We start from the raw sequence: 16,672 nt of genomic DNA, 5'->3' as shown, positions 1-16,672 counted from the left end.
TTATCCTTACAACAAACCATTTGAAGGAGACCTAGGGATTTTAATAGACTGCTCAAAATGAGTCAGCAATTTGACATGGCAATCAAAAAAAGCTAATGTCATCTGGGGCCACATTAATAGGAACTCAATGTTGAAAATGAGGAAAATGAGGAAAGTGATAGTCAGGCTGTTCTCTACCCTGATCACTCTGCAGTTTCACATTTATTTTGGGCCATCATATTTGGAAAGAGACATTGCCAAGAGGACCATGTCCAGAAAATGTGACCAGGATGATAAGGAAGTCTCAAAAACCATGGCATATGAGGATAAATTAAAGTAATTTAGAATGTTCAGTTGATAAAAAAGACTAAAAGAGGATATAATGTCTGTCTTCAAGTATGTGAAGGGTTATTAAACAGAAAAGTGAATGGATTTACTCTATTTGGAGCCCAGGTAGTAGAACAATGACCAATGGGGAAAAAATCACAGGGATTTCTGCTCAATAGAAGGGAAAATGTCCTAACAATAGGAGGTAGCCAACAATGTATTGGTTTGTTTCATCAGATAATTAATCAAGCAATAGACATTGATTAAATCCCAACTATGTGTCATATTTAATACTAAGTTACTATATATATATGTATAACTTAGTACTACAGATCCAAAGACAAAAATGAAACAGTTCATACCCTCCATGAGCTTTTATTTTCTTGGACCACAGACAATAAATTTTCTGTCACTTGAAATCTTCAAAAAAGAGAATTGTTAGGTAATTACCTGTAAAGCATCTAAAGAAGATTCCTCTTTGAGTAAATGTTGGTTTGATTAGTTCTCTGGTCTCTTCTGACTCTGAGTTTGTGTGATAGATTAAAAAAACTGAGATCATACAAAGGCTAAATTTTAATCTATTCAAAATTTTGGTATTTTTGTGTGCCCCCCTTCTGATTCCCCCTACCCCATACAATGAAAAGACAAGTTGCAGAACTGTGATACAGAGGGTTAAAGATCAGCATTGAGTAATATGGTTCAAAATTAATGCCAAATAGAGCTGCTAACCTTGTTCTGACAATTCTATTTTAAGCAAAAGAAATGGTGTCATATCAGGTCAATATTTACCTTGTGAAATAACAAATTGATGTTTTTCAGGACACTGGAGTTTGTGGAGAAGGAGGGCAATGGAGGAGAAAGGGCAATGATTCCAAATGTTAGTGATCTATGATCTTAGATGAGGATATCTCTGGAAAGTTGCCAGGAATAGTCCTTAGGTCAGGGTGATGACAGTGTGATATAGTGAAATGACTTTGAATAAAGAAACCTGGTTGGAGAAAGTAGTCCTCAGCACAACTCTGCTGATGACTCATTCTGTAACTTTGGAAAAATTACTTTCTCTCTCTCTCTTTTTTTTCAAATCACTTTTTTCTTTTTGAGCTTCAGTTTAATCAGTTATACAAATCAGGCTTTAAAGTCCCTTTTCTGTTCTAAAGTTAGAGATAAAATTTTTTTTTAAGTATCTTCAAAATTATTCCTGGGAAATTGATTTCCCTCTAGTTATGTCTTTAATACAGTAGGCTGTGTACTTGGGGGCTAGAATTGTTGAGAAAGAACAAAGAATTATATTTCTTCCTATAATGGTGGGAGATGTAATTCTCAATTAAAACAATTTACTCATACATAGTGAAGTCATAATTTATTAATAAGGTGTTTTTGTTTGAGATGTGATACCTTTGAGTAGATCAGAAGGGGAATTCCATTGATTGCATTTTCTATCAGTCATGGTGACCTGTGAGTTAAGGGAGACTTCTGGGAGAGGTACACAAAGAGATTTCTTTCTCCTCTTCCCACTGGCCATGACCTCTATCAGCAATTTGAATGTTCCCTCTAGCAGTTCAAAAATTCATCAGTTTGAGAAACTTGGAAGTATACTTGAGGGAGTAAAGAAATATACTACAGACAGAAACAGATGTAGAAAAGCAGTTATTCCAGGGAGGAAAGAGCTTTGAACAATGTGACCCTGGCAGCAAAGAAAGGTGATTCTGGTCCTATCAATCAAACTATGGAAAGGAGCATACCCTGGGAACCCAACTGAGCAAACTGCCCAGCAGAGTTTCTGAACATAAAGGAAAGTTTCTAGAGGACTCCACAAAAGGAAAAAGGACTTTTATGTTCTGCAGTACCAGTAATTGTGAACTACTTTGGCAAAATCTATTCCCTATATGTGTTCTTCCTTCTGTGATATTCTCAGTTTGTGCTTGGTTTTTCCTAGAATACAGTTGTATATGTCAGTAAGAGTGCATCTTTTGGAGAAGGGGAGATATTTTATAGCTATTAGTTTAACTATGCATCTTAGTAAGTAAATGCCTTTACTAAGAGTTAATATATCAGTTGTCTGACTGTTTAAAAAGAAGCACATTGATAAGGGCTTGTGACCTAAGTACAAATCACCAGGATTAACCTTAAAAGATATCTTCTAAGTTTTCAGCCTATGTAAGTGTCTTCCTAGTAGTCCAGTGAAGTATTATACCTCAATGCTCACTACTGTGTTCACTTCCTCCATGTCTGAAGGTCATAGTCCCTCTATGTCTTTTTATATAGTCTTTGTGAATTGTGGCCAAAACGTTTCATGATCTAGCAGATAATTCTTGTTATGTCTTTCTGAACTTCAAAGTCTGGGCCCTTACTTGAAGCCTTTCCAACTTTGTAGGAACTGCCAGTTTGTGCTCCATTGACATAGCCTTTAAGAGCCTTGATACACATTGGCACCTCAGTGAGATATAAAAGGAGGGTACCAATGGAATTAAGAGAAAGAATAGAGTTGTAACCTATGACCCAGAACTAAAGCTCTGGATTTATACAAACTAGCTCTCTTCCCTTCCCCCTTTTCTTTTCTTTTCCCTTTTCCCTTTCCTTTTTTCTTTATTTCCATTCTCTTCCTTTTTCTTTTTAATTTACTTCCTTCCTTCTTTCTTTCATTCTTCCTTCCCTCTCTCCCTCCCTTTCTCCTTTCTTCCTTCCTTCTTCCCTCCTTTCTTCTCTCTCTTCTTTCCTTCATCCCTCTCTCCCTTACTTCCTCCCTTCCTTCCTCTTTCCCTCTCTCCCTCCCTTTCTCTCTTCCTTTCCTTTCTTCCCCCCTTTTTTCTTCATGCTTTTAAAGACACTGACTAAGTAGTGTGAATTATCCCTCTTAATTCAGAGAGGGAGCATATAACAATAAACACCTTCCTACAAGAAACTTTTCTTGATCTCTTTCCCTACCCCAAAGTTGTCATTCCTTTCTCTGTACACCCAGATTTCTTTGAATCTTTTTTGACCCTAATTTTAAAAAAGCATGATCATAACTCATTCATACAGCATTTTAAGGTCCATATAGCTCATTCCTTAAAGCTACTCAGTAAAGTGGATAATGTGCTTTATCATCATCATCTTCATTTTATTGATAAGAAAACTGAGGCTTAGAGAGATTTAAGTTTGAACAAAAGACTGATTATTTCCCTTATATAAAACAGGCCAGAAGCTCTCACTAATCTCAATCTTATACCATTTCTGTTGACCTTCAGCCTATATCCACTGTGTAAGACTGCTGATGTTAATAAGCAGCATACTGCTGAGAATGGGTACCAGAAATGAACATCAGAATGTTAGCAAAAAAAGAAGGGAATAAGAAGGCTTTGTACCACAAATCATTAGAAACTCTGCTCCAGTCAGCAAAGAATTTATGTTGGCCTTCAGTACCTTCCTTGCAGGCTTATCTTGATTTTATGCATACATGGCCCCAATTCTCCAGCAAGTTAGACCATAACGCAACCTCATTCTGCTGGTAACTTTACCCAGAAGGTATTATTAGGAACAATGGGTGGAAGTTGTGGAGCGCTAGTGTTTAGATAAAGTACATAACAGTCTCAGCCACAGAACGGGATGTCTCTGGTAGCAGTAGCCTCCCACTCACTCAGAGTCTTCAAAGCCAAATCTGGATAATACCTGGTTAGATATTATAAAGGAGTCTTGTTCAAGCTCTCCTAACTCTGGAGAGCTTATAAGTCCTAGATCGTGTGTAGGAGAGAGTGAGAAGGTGAATAGCAGTTAATTGATAATTTATTGCTAATATTTGTATAGTGTTAACTATTTGCCAGGTATTGTGCTAATCACTACAAAATAATTGCTAGCATTTATACAACATCTATTGTAGAGTCAGATACTGTTCTACCTATTGTACTATTGTACTGCTTTACAAATATTATTTCATTTGATCCTCACAACAACTCCAGGGGAAATAGATACTATTAATATCCCCATTTTACAGATTAGAAAGCTTAGGCAAAGGCTTATGTGACTTGCCATTGGCCACTTAGCTAGTAAATGTCTGAGATAAGATTTGGATATAGGTCTTTCTGACGCCAGGCTTTGTACTCTATCCAGTGCTTGCTGTGGCTCAACTGTGGTGGTCCTGGGTTTTTCCTGATTATCTTCCTTAATGTTTTTGTTCCTCAAACTAGAGTTCTATGACTGTGTTCCTCTGGTAGTCTTATGTGGCCCATAATTAGAGTCCATAGTGCTTGGGAGACAGGACACAAGGAGTTGGAGTGGTAATAATGTAACCCACAGATCCAACCTAGGAAACTGCCAAGTAGGAGGGTGTCTGAACTGGACCAAATCATTGGGAAAGACTGCCTAAAATAGAGCATTAGTCTTGACTGTGATAGGGGCCTCTCATTCTTTGAAAGTCCTCTCATCTCTTTAATAAATTCCTCTAAAATAGTTAATAGATTAAGGAATGATGTGCCATTTATCTGCAAACTGTCTGTTTCTTTCAGGTGTCTGTGGTGTTGCTGTGGGTTACCCCCTGGACACAGTGAAGGTATTTTGATTTTTGCTCTACAATTGCCCAGAATTTTTATTCCATTGCTCTTTCTTCTTTTCTTCTCTTCCTCTTTCCCTCTCTATCTTCAATGTATTTATCTCAGTAATAATCACCATTTATTAACTTGGCTTACTGGCATATGATTGTAGGATTGAGAAATGAAAAAAAAACCTTAGAGATCTTCATTTCATAGAGGAAAAAAGAAAACTGAGCTCCTTAGAGGTGAAGTGATTTGACCAGTATTCCTCAAATAATAAAGATCAGAGCTGAGATTCAAATCAATGTTTATGAGTCCTTTTCTAATTACTAATTCTATCAGTTGACTAATTGTTTAAAAAGAAACATACCAACAATGGCTTGCAAGCTATCATACATCTTACCAAGGTTACCCCTAAGGTAGAAGCTACATTCTGGGTTTCCAACCATGTGAGAATGACTCCTTCATTGAGAGAATGGTCCAATGGGGGTATTACTTCAGAGGGACCTTGATTTCATCAGTGTACTCTTGTACTTTTTTCAGTTTGATCTTCTGAGTATTCTATTACCTACTTTCAGTTCTTAACAATAATTTTTATTCACTTGTACAGACTAGCCCCTTTTGATAACTTAAACCAACTCATTTATAAAATTATGGAATCTTAGAGCCAGATGGAACTTTAGCGTGTCAGAATGTACCCCCACTCTCCCTCCCCCTAGTCATTCATTCAGCCTTGAGTTGAACATTTCTGGTGACTGGAAAGTCATTATCTTATTATTAGAGTGTTCCTTCTTCTAATGAGCTGAAGTCAATCTTTTTGGAATACACATCCATTGTCTCTAGCTATGACTTCTTGAAATATTCAGAATCAGTCTATTCTCTTTCCTACTTCAATCTTTCAGATAGTTGAAGACTATTCTCTGTTTAAGTCAACACTTCTCTAGGTTGAACATAGCATTATGGATTTAGAACTGGAAGGAACCTTAGAGATCATTCAGATCATTCAGTCCACTCTTATTTTACAGGTGAGGAAACTGAGACTCAAGAGAGGCTAAATGATTTGCCCAGGATAACAGCTAATATATGTCTAGAGTGGAATTTAAACCTAGGCTGACTGTCCAGCACTTTATCCACAATCCTGCCTCCATCTCCAGTGTCCTGGAGAGTCTCCTCACGATTTTGTTTGTCTTTGGACATGTTCTATTTTGATAATGTCCTCAATAAAATGTATCACCCAGACCTGTGCATAAAGCACCAGATCTGTGAGGGAACAGTGGAAATTTCTAGCCTTTAAAAATTCTTTCTTAGGATTTGAAACTGAAAATAGAATAAAATTAAAGAATTACTAGTTCTTTTATATCTCCCATTTGTGGGTTATAATAATAATAATAATGATAATAATAATAACTAGTATTTTATAACACTTAATGATTTTCAAAATATTTTACATGTTATCTCATTTTGTCAACTGATGAGGATGTCATTTCATTATTCAAGACTTCTAGGGCTTTTCCATAATGCTCTCCTTGTGTTCCTGTTTTCTTCTATCCTAAAAAACTTGGCAGCTTGATAATTCCATGACCTTCTATTTCTTTCCACCTGGTTTCACTGATTTAGAAACAGAATTTATAAGATACCTTAGGGGAATCCCTAAGAAAGTTTATAATTGCTGCCTTGAGTTTAGCCAAGCTCTAAATTATCTCCTTTTTTACAGGTCAGAATCCAAACTGAGAAGAAGTATACTAGTATCTGGCACTGTGTTCGAGAATTATACAAAGCAGAAAAGGTAAGGCTATACCCTTGGTTAATATAAACATTTCATTTAGAAGTTTATTTCAGCCAGGGGGCAAATATTAATATTTGGGAAGGACACTGCCTTCTAGTCTCCTCCATTTTCTGACCAAAGGATAGTTTGCCAGACTCATTTTAAAATTCAAATAAATTATAAGTATTTTTTTTTGATGAGTATAGAATTGAACTCAATATTTTTTCCTTCTGAGATGAATAATAATAGCAGAGACAGCTAGATGATTCAGTGGATAGTTAGGGCTAGAGTCAGGATTTAAAAATTAAAATAATTTGTAATTTATATACATATATAAAATATATACAAATTTTATAAATTATAAAAAAAATTTAACTAAAAATAATCAATTCATTAACTAAATCATCCCATTTGATCCTGCAGAGAGCCCTGTATGCTCTTATCACTCCCCTTTTGCAGATTGAGGTCCAGAAAGCCCAGTCACACAAACAATAAGTACCTGAGATAGGATTGAGACAGGTACTTTAATCTGTCAGCAGTGTTACCTCTCTAAAATCAATTCAATTGGGAGAATTGTAGTGTTAAGAGCTTTATCCATCCCCTTGTTCAACCTCTCAATCAAAGGAATACTTACTGTCCACCACATCTCTGTTGGAGGTAGGAGGAGTCATTCAGCCTTTATAACAGCATCTCCACTAATGGAGATTATATATAGCCCTTATAATAGCCCACAATCTTTCCTTTATTTAAAATCACCTATCTTTTTATAGTACAGACTACAGCCAAGACCCTGAGTTAATGCCACAGGAAGAGCGTTCAATCCCATTGTAACCCAGTTCTGGTTGGAGCAGATATTTTAATCATTCATTTAATAAAAATTTATTAAGCATTTACTCTGTGCCAGGCACTGAACTAAGCACTGGGGATATAGAAAGAGGCAAATGGGAGAGGCAACAAGCAAACTGACTTTGTCACCTGGAAGTTCACCATAATAATAAAATCAGAGGTCCAGTCCCTGTTCCTGTGGTAATAGTAGTCTTCAGTCTCTTTCTACTATATCCCACTTTTGTCTTCTGTTATTCCTTCTGTTGAATTATCTTATTTTATTAAATACATATTGGGTTCTTATGCTAGATTGAACTCTGCAGAAGACAGAAGACATTTTGTGCCTGTGGACACATTAACTCAAAGAAAACCTAAGAACAATAAGAGATCTCTTGGTATGATAGGTTATCTCCCCTGTCAAACTGTAAGCTCCTTGAGGGCAGGAATTGCCTTTAGCCTCTTTTTGATTCTCCAGGGCTTAGCACAGTGCCTACTACATAGAAGGCACTTAGTTGTTTTATTCATTGATAAGAACAAGAATTGATGGAGGAGATACAGACATTAAAATGCTCTTAGAGGTTAGCTCAGGGAAAGATCTCAATGGACTAAGAAAAATCAGGGAAGGTTTCATGAAAGATATTTTACCTGGTAACTAGATCTTCCAAATTGTGACTGATACTATTCTCTTTTCTAATGATCTCTCAATCTCTTTTTTCTTCTCTTTCGGCGGGTTTCCTGACCCCAGCTCTCAGGGTTCTACAGGGGGCTCTCCTTGCCCGTGTGTACAGTGTCTCTGGTCTCCTCAATCTCCTTTGGCACCTACAGATACTGCCTGTCTCACATCTGCAAGCTCAAATATGGCAACATGGATGTAAAGCCCTCCAAAATGGACATCACTCTTTCAGGATGTGCCTCTGGCATTGTCAGGGTAAGGAAGGATACTTTGTTCTTGGGAATCCTGATTAAAGTGGAGGAAATAAATCCATGGAGATTTAGAATCCCACAGAAAAGGATCTCCCTGGTATTTGCAGCTTCTAGCAAGCAATGAGGTTGTGGGATCATAGAATGGATACTTGGAAAGGGCCTTAGAAACCAACAGAGCTCACTCTCATTATACAGGTGAGAAACTGAGGTTCAGGGAAGGGAAATCTGAGTCATCCCCAGAATTAGTGATAGGGATAGGGTTAGATGGAAGGCTACCTCCTTGAGTCCTTACTACTTTAATCAGGCACAAATTCTCATGAAGTAAGACATGGAAAAATGATTAGGAAGATCTTTTCCATTGAGTGGATACAATCCTGCCTAAAATAGGGGGTGGACTTGTTGACCTGACAGTCAATCATTTAAGAAGCATTTATTAAACATTTACTTTGTGCCAGGTCCTGGGTTACAGAAATATGCAAAAAACAGTCTGTCATGAGGAGCTCATATTCTAATGAGAGATGTGTCAACAACTAGGTGCATAAAAATATACACAGAATAGATGGAAGTTAATTTTGGGGTTGGGGAAGGGGCTGAAAAGCCACCTGCAGAAGTGATATTTGAGATGAGTCTTTAAGAAAGAAAGCCAGGGGAATTGTGGCAAAGTGAGGTGAAGGAGAACTTTGCAGGCATGAGAGAGAGTCAGCAAAGCTTGGGTTGGAATTGGAGTGTTGTGTGTGTCTGGATCATAAAGTGTGTAGAGGAGGAGTGTGTGAGAAGACTAGGAAGGCAGAATGGGGACAGATTATAAAGAGCCAAATAATAAAATGCCAAACAGAGGAATTTACATTTTATCCTGTAAGTAACACTTAGCTATTTTGATTTATTGAGAAAATGGTGTGACATGTTCAGAACTTTAAGAAAATCTCTTGGATAACTAAATGAAGTGCAAGGAGTCTTGAAGCTGAGACTAAATAGTGAGCTTTTGTAGTTGCCCAGGCTCTAGAAGTGCTAAGAGACTTTGCTAAGGTAATAGCTGTGTGAGTGGAGAGTAGAAGAGACATATATGAGAGGAATTGTGAAGGAAAAAACAAGATTCGAGAATTGATTGTATATATGGGGTGAGTGAGAGTGAGGAATTGAGATTGATACTGAACTTGCAAGCCTGGATGACTGGAGAATGGTTGTGCCCTCAACAATAAAAGAAGAATTCAGAAGAGGGAAAGAACTTTTTTTTCCCCCCTCCCCTTGGTAGTATTTTATTTTTCCAAATACATGTGAAGATAGTTTTCAACTTTGTGTTCTGTAACCTCTCCCACTCTTGGGCTACTGATCGCTAGGGCCATACATACCAATCTTCCCTGGATTCTTCCTCCTTCCTTTACCTCTTCCTTTTCCCAGACAGCAAACAATCTAGTATAGGTTAAATATGTGTAATTTAAAGATAGTCTTCAACATCCACTTTTATAAGATTTTGAGTTCAATTTTTTTTCTCTTTTCTTCCCTTTCCCCCAAACAGCAAGCAATCTGATATAGGTTATACATGTACAAACCTTTAAAATCTATTTCCATTTTAGTCATGTTATGAAAGAAAGAACAAAAGGGAAAAACCACAAAAAAGACAAAACAAAAAAGTAAAAATATGCTTTGGCCACATTCAGCTTCTATAGTTCTCTCTCTGGTTGCATATGACATTTTCCATTCCAAGTCTGTTGAAATTGTCTTGGATCATGACATTACTGAGAAGAGTTAAGTCTATCATAATTGATCATCACATAATTTTGTTTTTACTTTGTACAATGTTTTCCTGATTCTTCTCATTTCACTTAGCAACAATTCATGCAAGTGGAAAGGACTTTTTTTTTTTGAGGGTGAAGGGGAAGATAACAAATTCAGTTTTAGATATGTTAAGTCTCATAAGACATCCAATTTGAGATGTCCAAAAGGCAGTTCACATTGTGGAATCAGAACTCAAGACCAAGACTAGGGTTAGACATATAGATCTGGGAGTCATCTATATAGAGATGACAATTCGACCTATGAGGTCCAATGTGATTGTCAAGTGAGAAGATATCTACTAAAAAAAAAAAGCGGGTCAGGGATAGAGCTTTAGGGGATCTCTATGTTTATTAAGCACTATGTGGATAAAGAGCAAGCAAGGAGACTGAGAAAGAACAATTTAGATGGGAAGAGAACCAGGAGAGAATAGTATATTAGAGAAATCTAGAAAAGAGAGATAATGTGAAAGAGTCAAGAAGGAAGATTGACATATTTGGTAATTAAGAGATCATTGATAATTTTAAAGAGAACAGTTTCATTGAAAAATAAGATTGGAAAGCAGATTGCAGATGGTTTAGAAGACTGAAAGGGTCCGGGATCTAGAGTCCCCTACTCCAGTTTACCCTATTAGGAAAGAAAGCAGATAGGTAGGAAGGAAGGAAGGAAAAAGAAGAAAGATAGACAAAAGAAAGAAGGAAGGAAGGAATGAAAAGGAAGGAAGCAAGGAGGGAAAGAGAGAATAAAAAAAGAAGGAAGGAAACAAGTATCTATTATCCATGTGCCAAATAACAGACTACAAATATTTTCTTATTTGATCCTCACAATAGCCCTAGAAGGTGGGTGTAATTATTATTTTCATTTCAAAATTGAGGAAACCGAAGTAGACATAAGTGATTTGCTCAGGGTCACACAGATAGTTGTATCTGAGGTTGAATTTAAACTCAGATCTTCCTGGGTTGGGAAGTGCCACCCAGCTGAAATGCCTCTATATAACCAAAAAGGCAGGGGGGATACTGAACCTCCACTGAGGTTCCTTCCAGGATTGTAGTGAGGATCACATGAGATTGCTGTTGTAAAACATTTGGCACTGTGCTTGTTTCCTTCCTTCCTCTTCCCACTGAGCTCTGTCTCTTTAATTGAGAAATCTTTCTGACTCATGGAATGACTGACAGTTTTCTGAGCTTGGCAGGATTTAGAGAAAAGCTTGGGATAAAGGGCCCACTTCAGTAAAACGTCAAATAGACACAGTTTTTCTTTTTTTTTCCTTTTCTTCCTTTCTTTCTCTTTCTTTGATGAGACAACTGGGGCAGAATGACTTCTCCAGAGTCACACAACTAGGAGGTGTTAAGTGTCTAAGTCCATATTTGAACTCAGGTTCTCCTGACTTCAAGGCTGGTGCTCTGTCCACTGTACTATGTAGCTGCCCCAATGGGCATAGTTTTTCTTCTCCAACCAGTCAGACAGATCTCTGGGACAGACTCTAATCCTTTGTCCTGTACTGAAATACTTACAGTCTAATTGGAAAACCATAACATAAATGTATAATGGACAATTAATTTCACCAAGCAGAATATGAACTTCATATTACCCACAGTAAGACCTTTATATAGCAGTTCCCATTCCCCTAGTGCTTAAAGTAAAACATTTTAGTAAGCAGATTCTTTTTTAAAATATTATATTCCTTTCCAAAAAACCCTTAACTGTGAAATGAAGACATGAAAGGACCTTTAAGGTCCTTTCTAATGTCTATGATCTTTCATCCACCCAGGGAATAAAAGATTATTTATTTATTTATTAATAAATTCCTTTCCTTACAACACTCCTGGGAAGTAAAAAGTATTATTTTCCCTGTTTTACTAAAGAAAAATCTGAAATTCAGAGAGTCCTATGAACTTGCCTAAGGTTAGATTAGTTACACAGCTCAGGGCTTTTTACCATTAGATTGGGCTTTAATAAGTAGCTCCAAGAAGAGGAATTGGATGTGGTGGAGAGAGATACATTGGATCTCTTAGTGGTTTCAGAAAGCTGCTCACTTTTGGAATGACTTAATCTTATCAAGGCCTCTAGAATAAACTCTGATAGTCCTTAAACTGAGAGGCTGAAGGTCCCCATGATGCTCTATTGTTGACCCTGCCGTTAAATATGTCTTTGGTGTATAATCTAGAGCAAAGTCAATTAACTTCTCTGAGAATCTGATTGAAAATGAGCAAATCCATATGACAATAGTGTAACAGCAACGATTTCTGTTATGCTTTTAGAGTTTACAAAATGCTTTTCTCAACAATTCTGTAAGACTGAGATTTTAAAAAGAAACTTTAAAAAATTAACAAAAATCAGTTACCTATGCCAATAACTTCCCCTTACTGGGAAAAAGAAAAAAAGAAAAACTTTTGTAACAAATGCTTAATCATGCAAAACAAATTTCTGCATTAGATGTGTGTGTGTGTCTTTATGTGTGAGAAAGAGAGAAACAGACAGAGAGAGACACACATACAGAAGAGAGACAGAGAGGAAGAGAGGAGAGAGAGGGGGAGAGGGTATTTCCATTTTACAGATGGAGAAACTGAAGCTAAGAGGTTAATTGACTTACACAGGGTTACTCAGATAATTTTCAGATCCTGGTTTAGGGATTGGGTTGGCTTCTCTGACTCCCAGCAGCCTTTTCACTGCCCTCCAATGACCAGTCGCGGTTTGATTCTTGACCGCTCCTTTGCTTTCCTAGGTCACACTGACGTCCCCCACGGAAGTGGCCAAAATTCGGTTGCAGACCCAGAAGCAGCGCCCCTCGATTACGTCTTCGTCTCCCAGTGGTCTCCTCCCTCCACTCAAGTACCAGGGTCCCCTGCACTGCCTGAGGACTGTGGCTAAGGAGGAAGGCTTGGGCGGCCTCTACAAGGGCAGCTTGGCCCTGATGTTCCGAGACTGCAATTCCTTTGCCACCTACTTCCTCTCCTACTCCATCATCTGTGAATGGCTCACTCCAGCGGGGCAGAGTAAGCCAGGTAAGGCTAGCACCCACGGAACAAAGACTGACCAAGTGCTTTAGCAGTGCCAGACACTGGCCTGGGTTCTGATGTCAGATCACCCCTCAGATGCCCTCAAAGAGCTGACATTTTTGGAGAACTGCAACAATAGCTCGCATTTACATATTGTTTTAATGTTTGCAAAGCGATTACAAAGCTCTTCTCATTTTATTATCACAAGTACCACAACCCTGGCAGGCAGATGCTGTGATTGTCTCTTGTTTTGAAGATCAAAAAACTGAGGCAGACAGAGATTAAGTGATTTTCCCAGGGTTACATAGTGTCTGAGACTGGATTTGAACTAAGGCTTTTCTAGACTCCAGATCCAATGTCCTCCATGTCACCTAGCAGTAATGAGTAGGGGCTTAAGAAGAACTTCAATTATGAGGTGGTAACTGAATTAAACCTTGAAGGGCTAAGAATTTCAGGGGTGGGAGTATGGAGGAAGAGCCTTCCAGATGTGGAGGAAAAGCCTTCCAGACGTGGAAGAAAATTGCCTGTGGGGTCATCGAACTCAGAATAGATCGGTTTGGATGGAAGGAGAACGAATGAAGGGGAATTATAGGAAATGTCTAGAAAGACAGCCGTCATTGGGGAAAAAGAGGGAGGGGGGGACTCTAAACGCCAGGTCGATGAGCCTGAATTTTATTCTGCATACAATAGGAAACTACCAAAGATTTCTGATCAGAGTGTATGTGACCTAGTCAGGAAGATTATTTTGGTAATGATGGTAGCTGATTTGGAAAAAGGAGCCAGACCAAAGTAGGAGGCTACTGCAGTGGCCCGAGACTCTGACCTGGAGTGTTCCCTTCTCCTTAACGAGCCTGTGCTGAGCGTCTCTCCATCTCTCCTCCGCAGACATCCTGGGTGTGCTGTTCTCCGGGGGTTGTGCCGGCGTCCTGGCCTGGGCTGTGGCCACCCCCATGGATGTGATCAAGTCTCGTCTTCAGGTCGATGGGCTGGGCCAGCAGCGCTACCGAGGATTCATCCACTGCATCACCCAGAGCGTGAAGGAAGAAGGAGTGAGGGTCTTGTTTAAAGGGCTAGCTCTGAACTGTTGTAGAGCCTTTCCTGTGAACATGGTGGTTTTTGTCTCCTATGAAGCGGTCCTGAAACTCACCCGGAGTTTCATGACTTAACTGACTCGTTTCATTCTATCCAACACGAAGATGGCTCCATGTGTGGAAGCAAACCAAACCGGACTTAGAAGCCGGGGCGGAAAGGACTTAAATTCCAGCCTTTCGGGCTCGGGGTAATAGGTCTCTAAGCAGCAACATCTCAGTCATTGGCTGTTGGGGCTGCAAGATACAAGGTGCAGGCGGCTTCCCATCCCCTGCTTCCCCGCGGCGTCTCAGGACTGCTCTCGGGACAGGTTCTACCTCCTCACCGAAGATTGATCCAGGGACTGATTTCAGCCCAAAGTGGGCGGTTAGGTTACAGGTCACTAAATGAGTTCTCCATATCTACCTTCTGGGACTTCAGCATTGCCCTGTTTATAGATAGGGCCTGCCTACCTCACCTATCTCTTCTAAAGCTTCTGAGAAGGATGGCTTGGTTCTTCAGGATGTACATACTGATGACGTGTCCCACTTTCAGATGCTCTTCGCAAAGGTCATGAGTGCAACCTTTCAGAGGTTTTTTAAATTACATATAAATAAAAGGAATGTTTTGGATGGCTTTTGTTTTGAGTCTTAGTATAGCAGGAAAAAGTAAGAATGCTAGAATTGGAATTCGGTAGACCTAAGTTCAAATATGGCCCTAGACTCACTAGTTGTGTGACTCTAAGCAAGCCAATTAGTCTCTGTAAGCCTCAGTTTCCTTATCTGTAAAATTGGGATAATAACAGCATCTACTGGATATGCTATTTTCTGCTGGCTTCCTGGAATTGTGAAGACCAAATGTAAAGAGAAGTTCTAAGTGCTAGTCCTTATTATTATTATTATCGTCATCATCTGATAAAACTTTCCTAGACCTCAAGGCCATTATGAGTCATCATGATATCATAGCTAATAAAAGCTAATGTTATCTAAGGCTTCTTTATTAGCTGCAGAATGTTCAGAACAAAGGAGGTAATAGTTCTGATGTCCTCTGTCTTGGCTGGATCACAACTGCTGTATTGAATGCAGGTCTGGGTACTTTTATTTAAGAAGGACAAATGTGGCTACCAAAGGAGACCAACTGATTTTTCTTGCAAAACATGATAAATATGGAAGTGTGTTTAAAAGGATTGCACATATTTAACCTACATCAGATTGCTTACTGTCTTGGGGAAGGAGAAAATAAGAGAGGGAGAGGAAAAAATTTAGAACTCAAAATTTTGCTGTTGAAAACTATCTTTTTATATATTTGGAAAAATAAAATACTATTGAAAAAATGTTAGAAAAACAGGAAAACTATGCCATGTGGGAATTAATGAAAGGAACAGAGGATATATAGGTTGAAGAAGAAAAAAACTAAAGGAGGATATGCCAGTTATCGTTGATATTTGCAGAGCTGTCATGTGGTGAGAGATAAAGAAATTGAAGCCTCAATTGGCTTAGTGAACAGAGTTTTGGAGTGATACTTGCTGAATGTGTTTCAGAAATGTGGGCAAGTCACTTAATCTTTTTCAATTAATTAATCATAAACATTGATTAAGCATCTATAAAGAGGCAGGTATTGTGCTAAACTGGTGGAGATGCAAAAAAAAAAAAAAAAAAAAAAAAGGGTGAGGGAGAGAGTTCCTCTCCTCAAAGAGCTTAGATCCTTTTTTTTTCCTAATAGTATTTTATTTTTCCAAATACATGCAAAGATAGTTTTTAGCATTCACCTTTGCAAAACCTTGTGTTCCCGAATTTTCTCGCTCTCTTCCTCCTCCCATCCTCCCCAAGACAGCAAGCAATCTGATATAAGTTAAACATATGCAATTCTTTTAAACATATTTCCATATTCATCATGCTGCACAATTTCCACTTGATTTTCAGTTCTTTGCCACTGCAAAAAGAACTGCTACAAACATTTTTGTGCATGTGGGTCCTTTCCTTCTTTTATGAACTCTTTGTGATAGAGCAATATCTTTTACAGCAGAAACACTGTGGGATCAAAGGGTATATAGCCCTTTGGGCATAGTAAGGAGCTTAGATCTAATGGGGAAGCCAACATGTAAACAAATATATGCACAACAAGCTATATACAGGATAAATAGGAAATAATTAAAAGGGAAGAACCTGGAATAAGAGGGGTTGGGGGAAGGCTTTCTGTAGAAAGTGGGATTACAATTGGGACTTAAAGGTAGTCAGTAATTGGAATAGAGGAGGGAGAACCTTGAAAACATGAGAAACAGGCAGAGAAAATGCTCAAAGACAAGAGACAGCATGTCTGTTAGTTGAACAACCCAAAAGGCCAACGTCATTTAATTGAAGATTATGGGTCAGAGAGGAAGCAGTAAGAAGACTGGAAAGATAGGAAGGGGCGAGATTATGAAAGAAAAAATTTAGCAAATTTTTGAAATTGAACTCCAAATGTATTTATCATTGAAGGCAATAGGGAGCCATTGGAGTTTACTGGGC

At 38.4% G+C, this 16,672-nt stretch overlaps 1 protein-coding gene across 1 annotated transcript; it reads left to right on the top strand.

The window, feature by feature from the left end:
- Positions 1-4,285: 4,285 nt before the first annotated feature.
- On the top strand, positions 4,286-14,797 carry SLC25A47 (solute carrier family 25 member 47). Its single transcript, XM_051978375.1, has 5 exons — positions 4,286-4,831; positions 6,526-6,597; positions 8,147-8,329; positions 12,824-13,103; positions 13,983-14,797. Exons 1-5 carry the CDS (start codon positions 4,748-4,750, stop codon positions 14,261-14,263), a joined length of 900 nt encoding a protein of 299 aa, XP_051834335.1. The 5' UTR covers positions 4,286-4,747; the 3' UTR covers positions 14,264-14,797.
- Positions 14,798-16,672: the final 1,875 nt, after the last annotated feature.

Source organism: Antechinus flavipes, chromosome 2, assembly GCF_016432865.1.
Source record: "Antechinus flavipes isolate AdamAnt ecotype Samford, QLD, Australia chromosome 2, AdamAnt_v2, whole genome shotgun sequence".
NCBI lineage: Eukaryota > Metazoa > Chordata > Mammalia > Dasyuromorphia > Dasyuridae > Antechinus > Antechinus flavipes.
Note: the sequence above shows the minus strand (reverse complement) of the source record. Positions and strands in the feature narration are given on the sequence as shown.

Excerpts from the sequence above, each read along its gene's own strand:
- SLC25A47 (XM_051978375.1), top strand. The coding sequence starts at position 4,748 with ATGATGTGCCATTTATCTGCAAACTGTCTGTTTCTTTCAGGTGTCTGT. Across the intron at positions 6,598-8,146 it reads AATTATACAAAGCAGAAAAG|CTCTCAGGGTTCTACAGGGG; the intron begins GTAAGGCTATAC and ends TCCTGACCCCAG. Across the intron at positions 13,104-13,982 it reads AGCGGGGCAGAGTAAGCCAG|ACATCCTGGGTGTGCTGTTC; the intron begins GTAAGGCTAGCA and ends TCTCCTCCGCAG.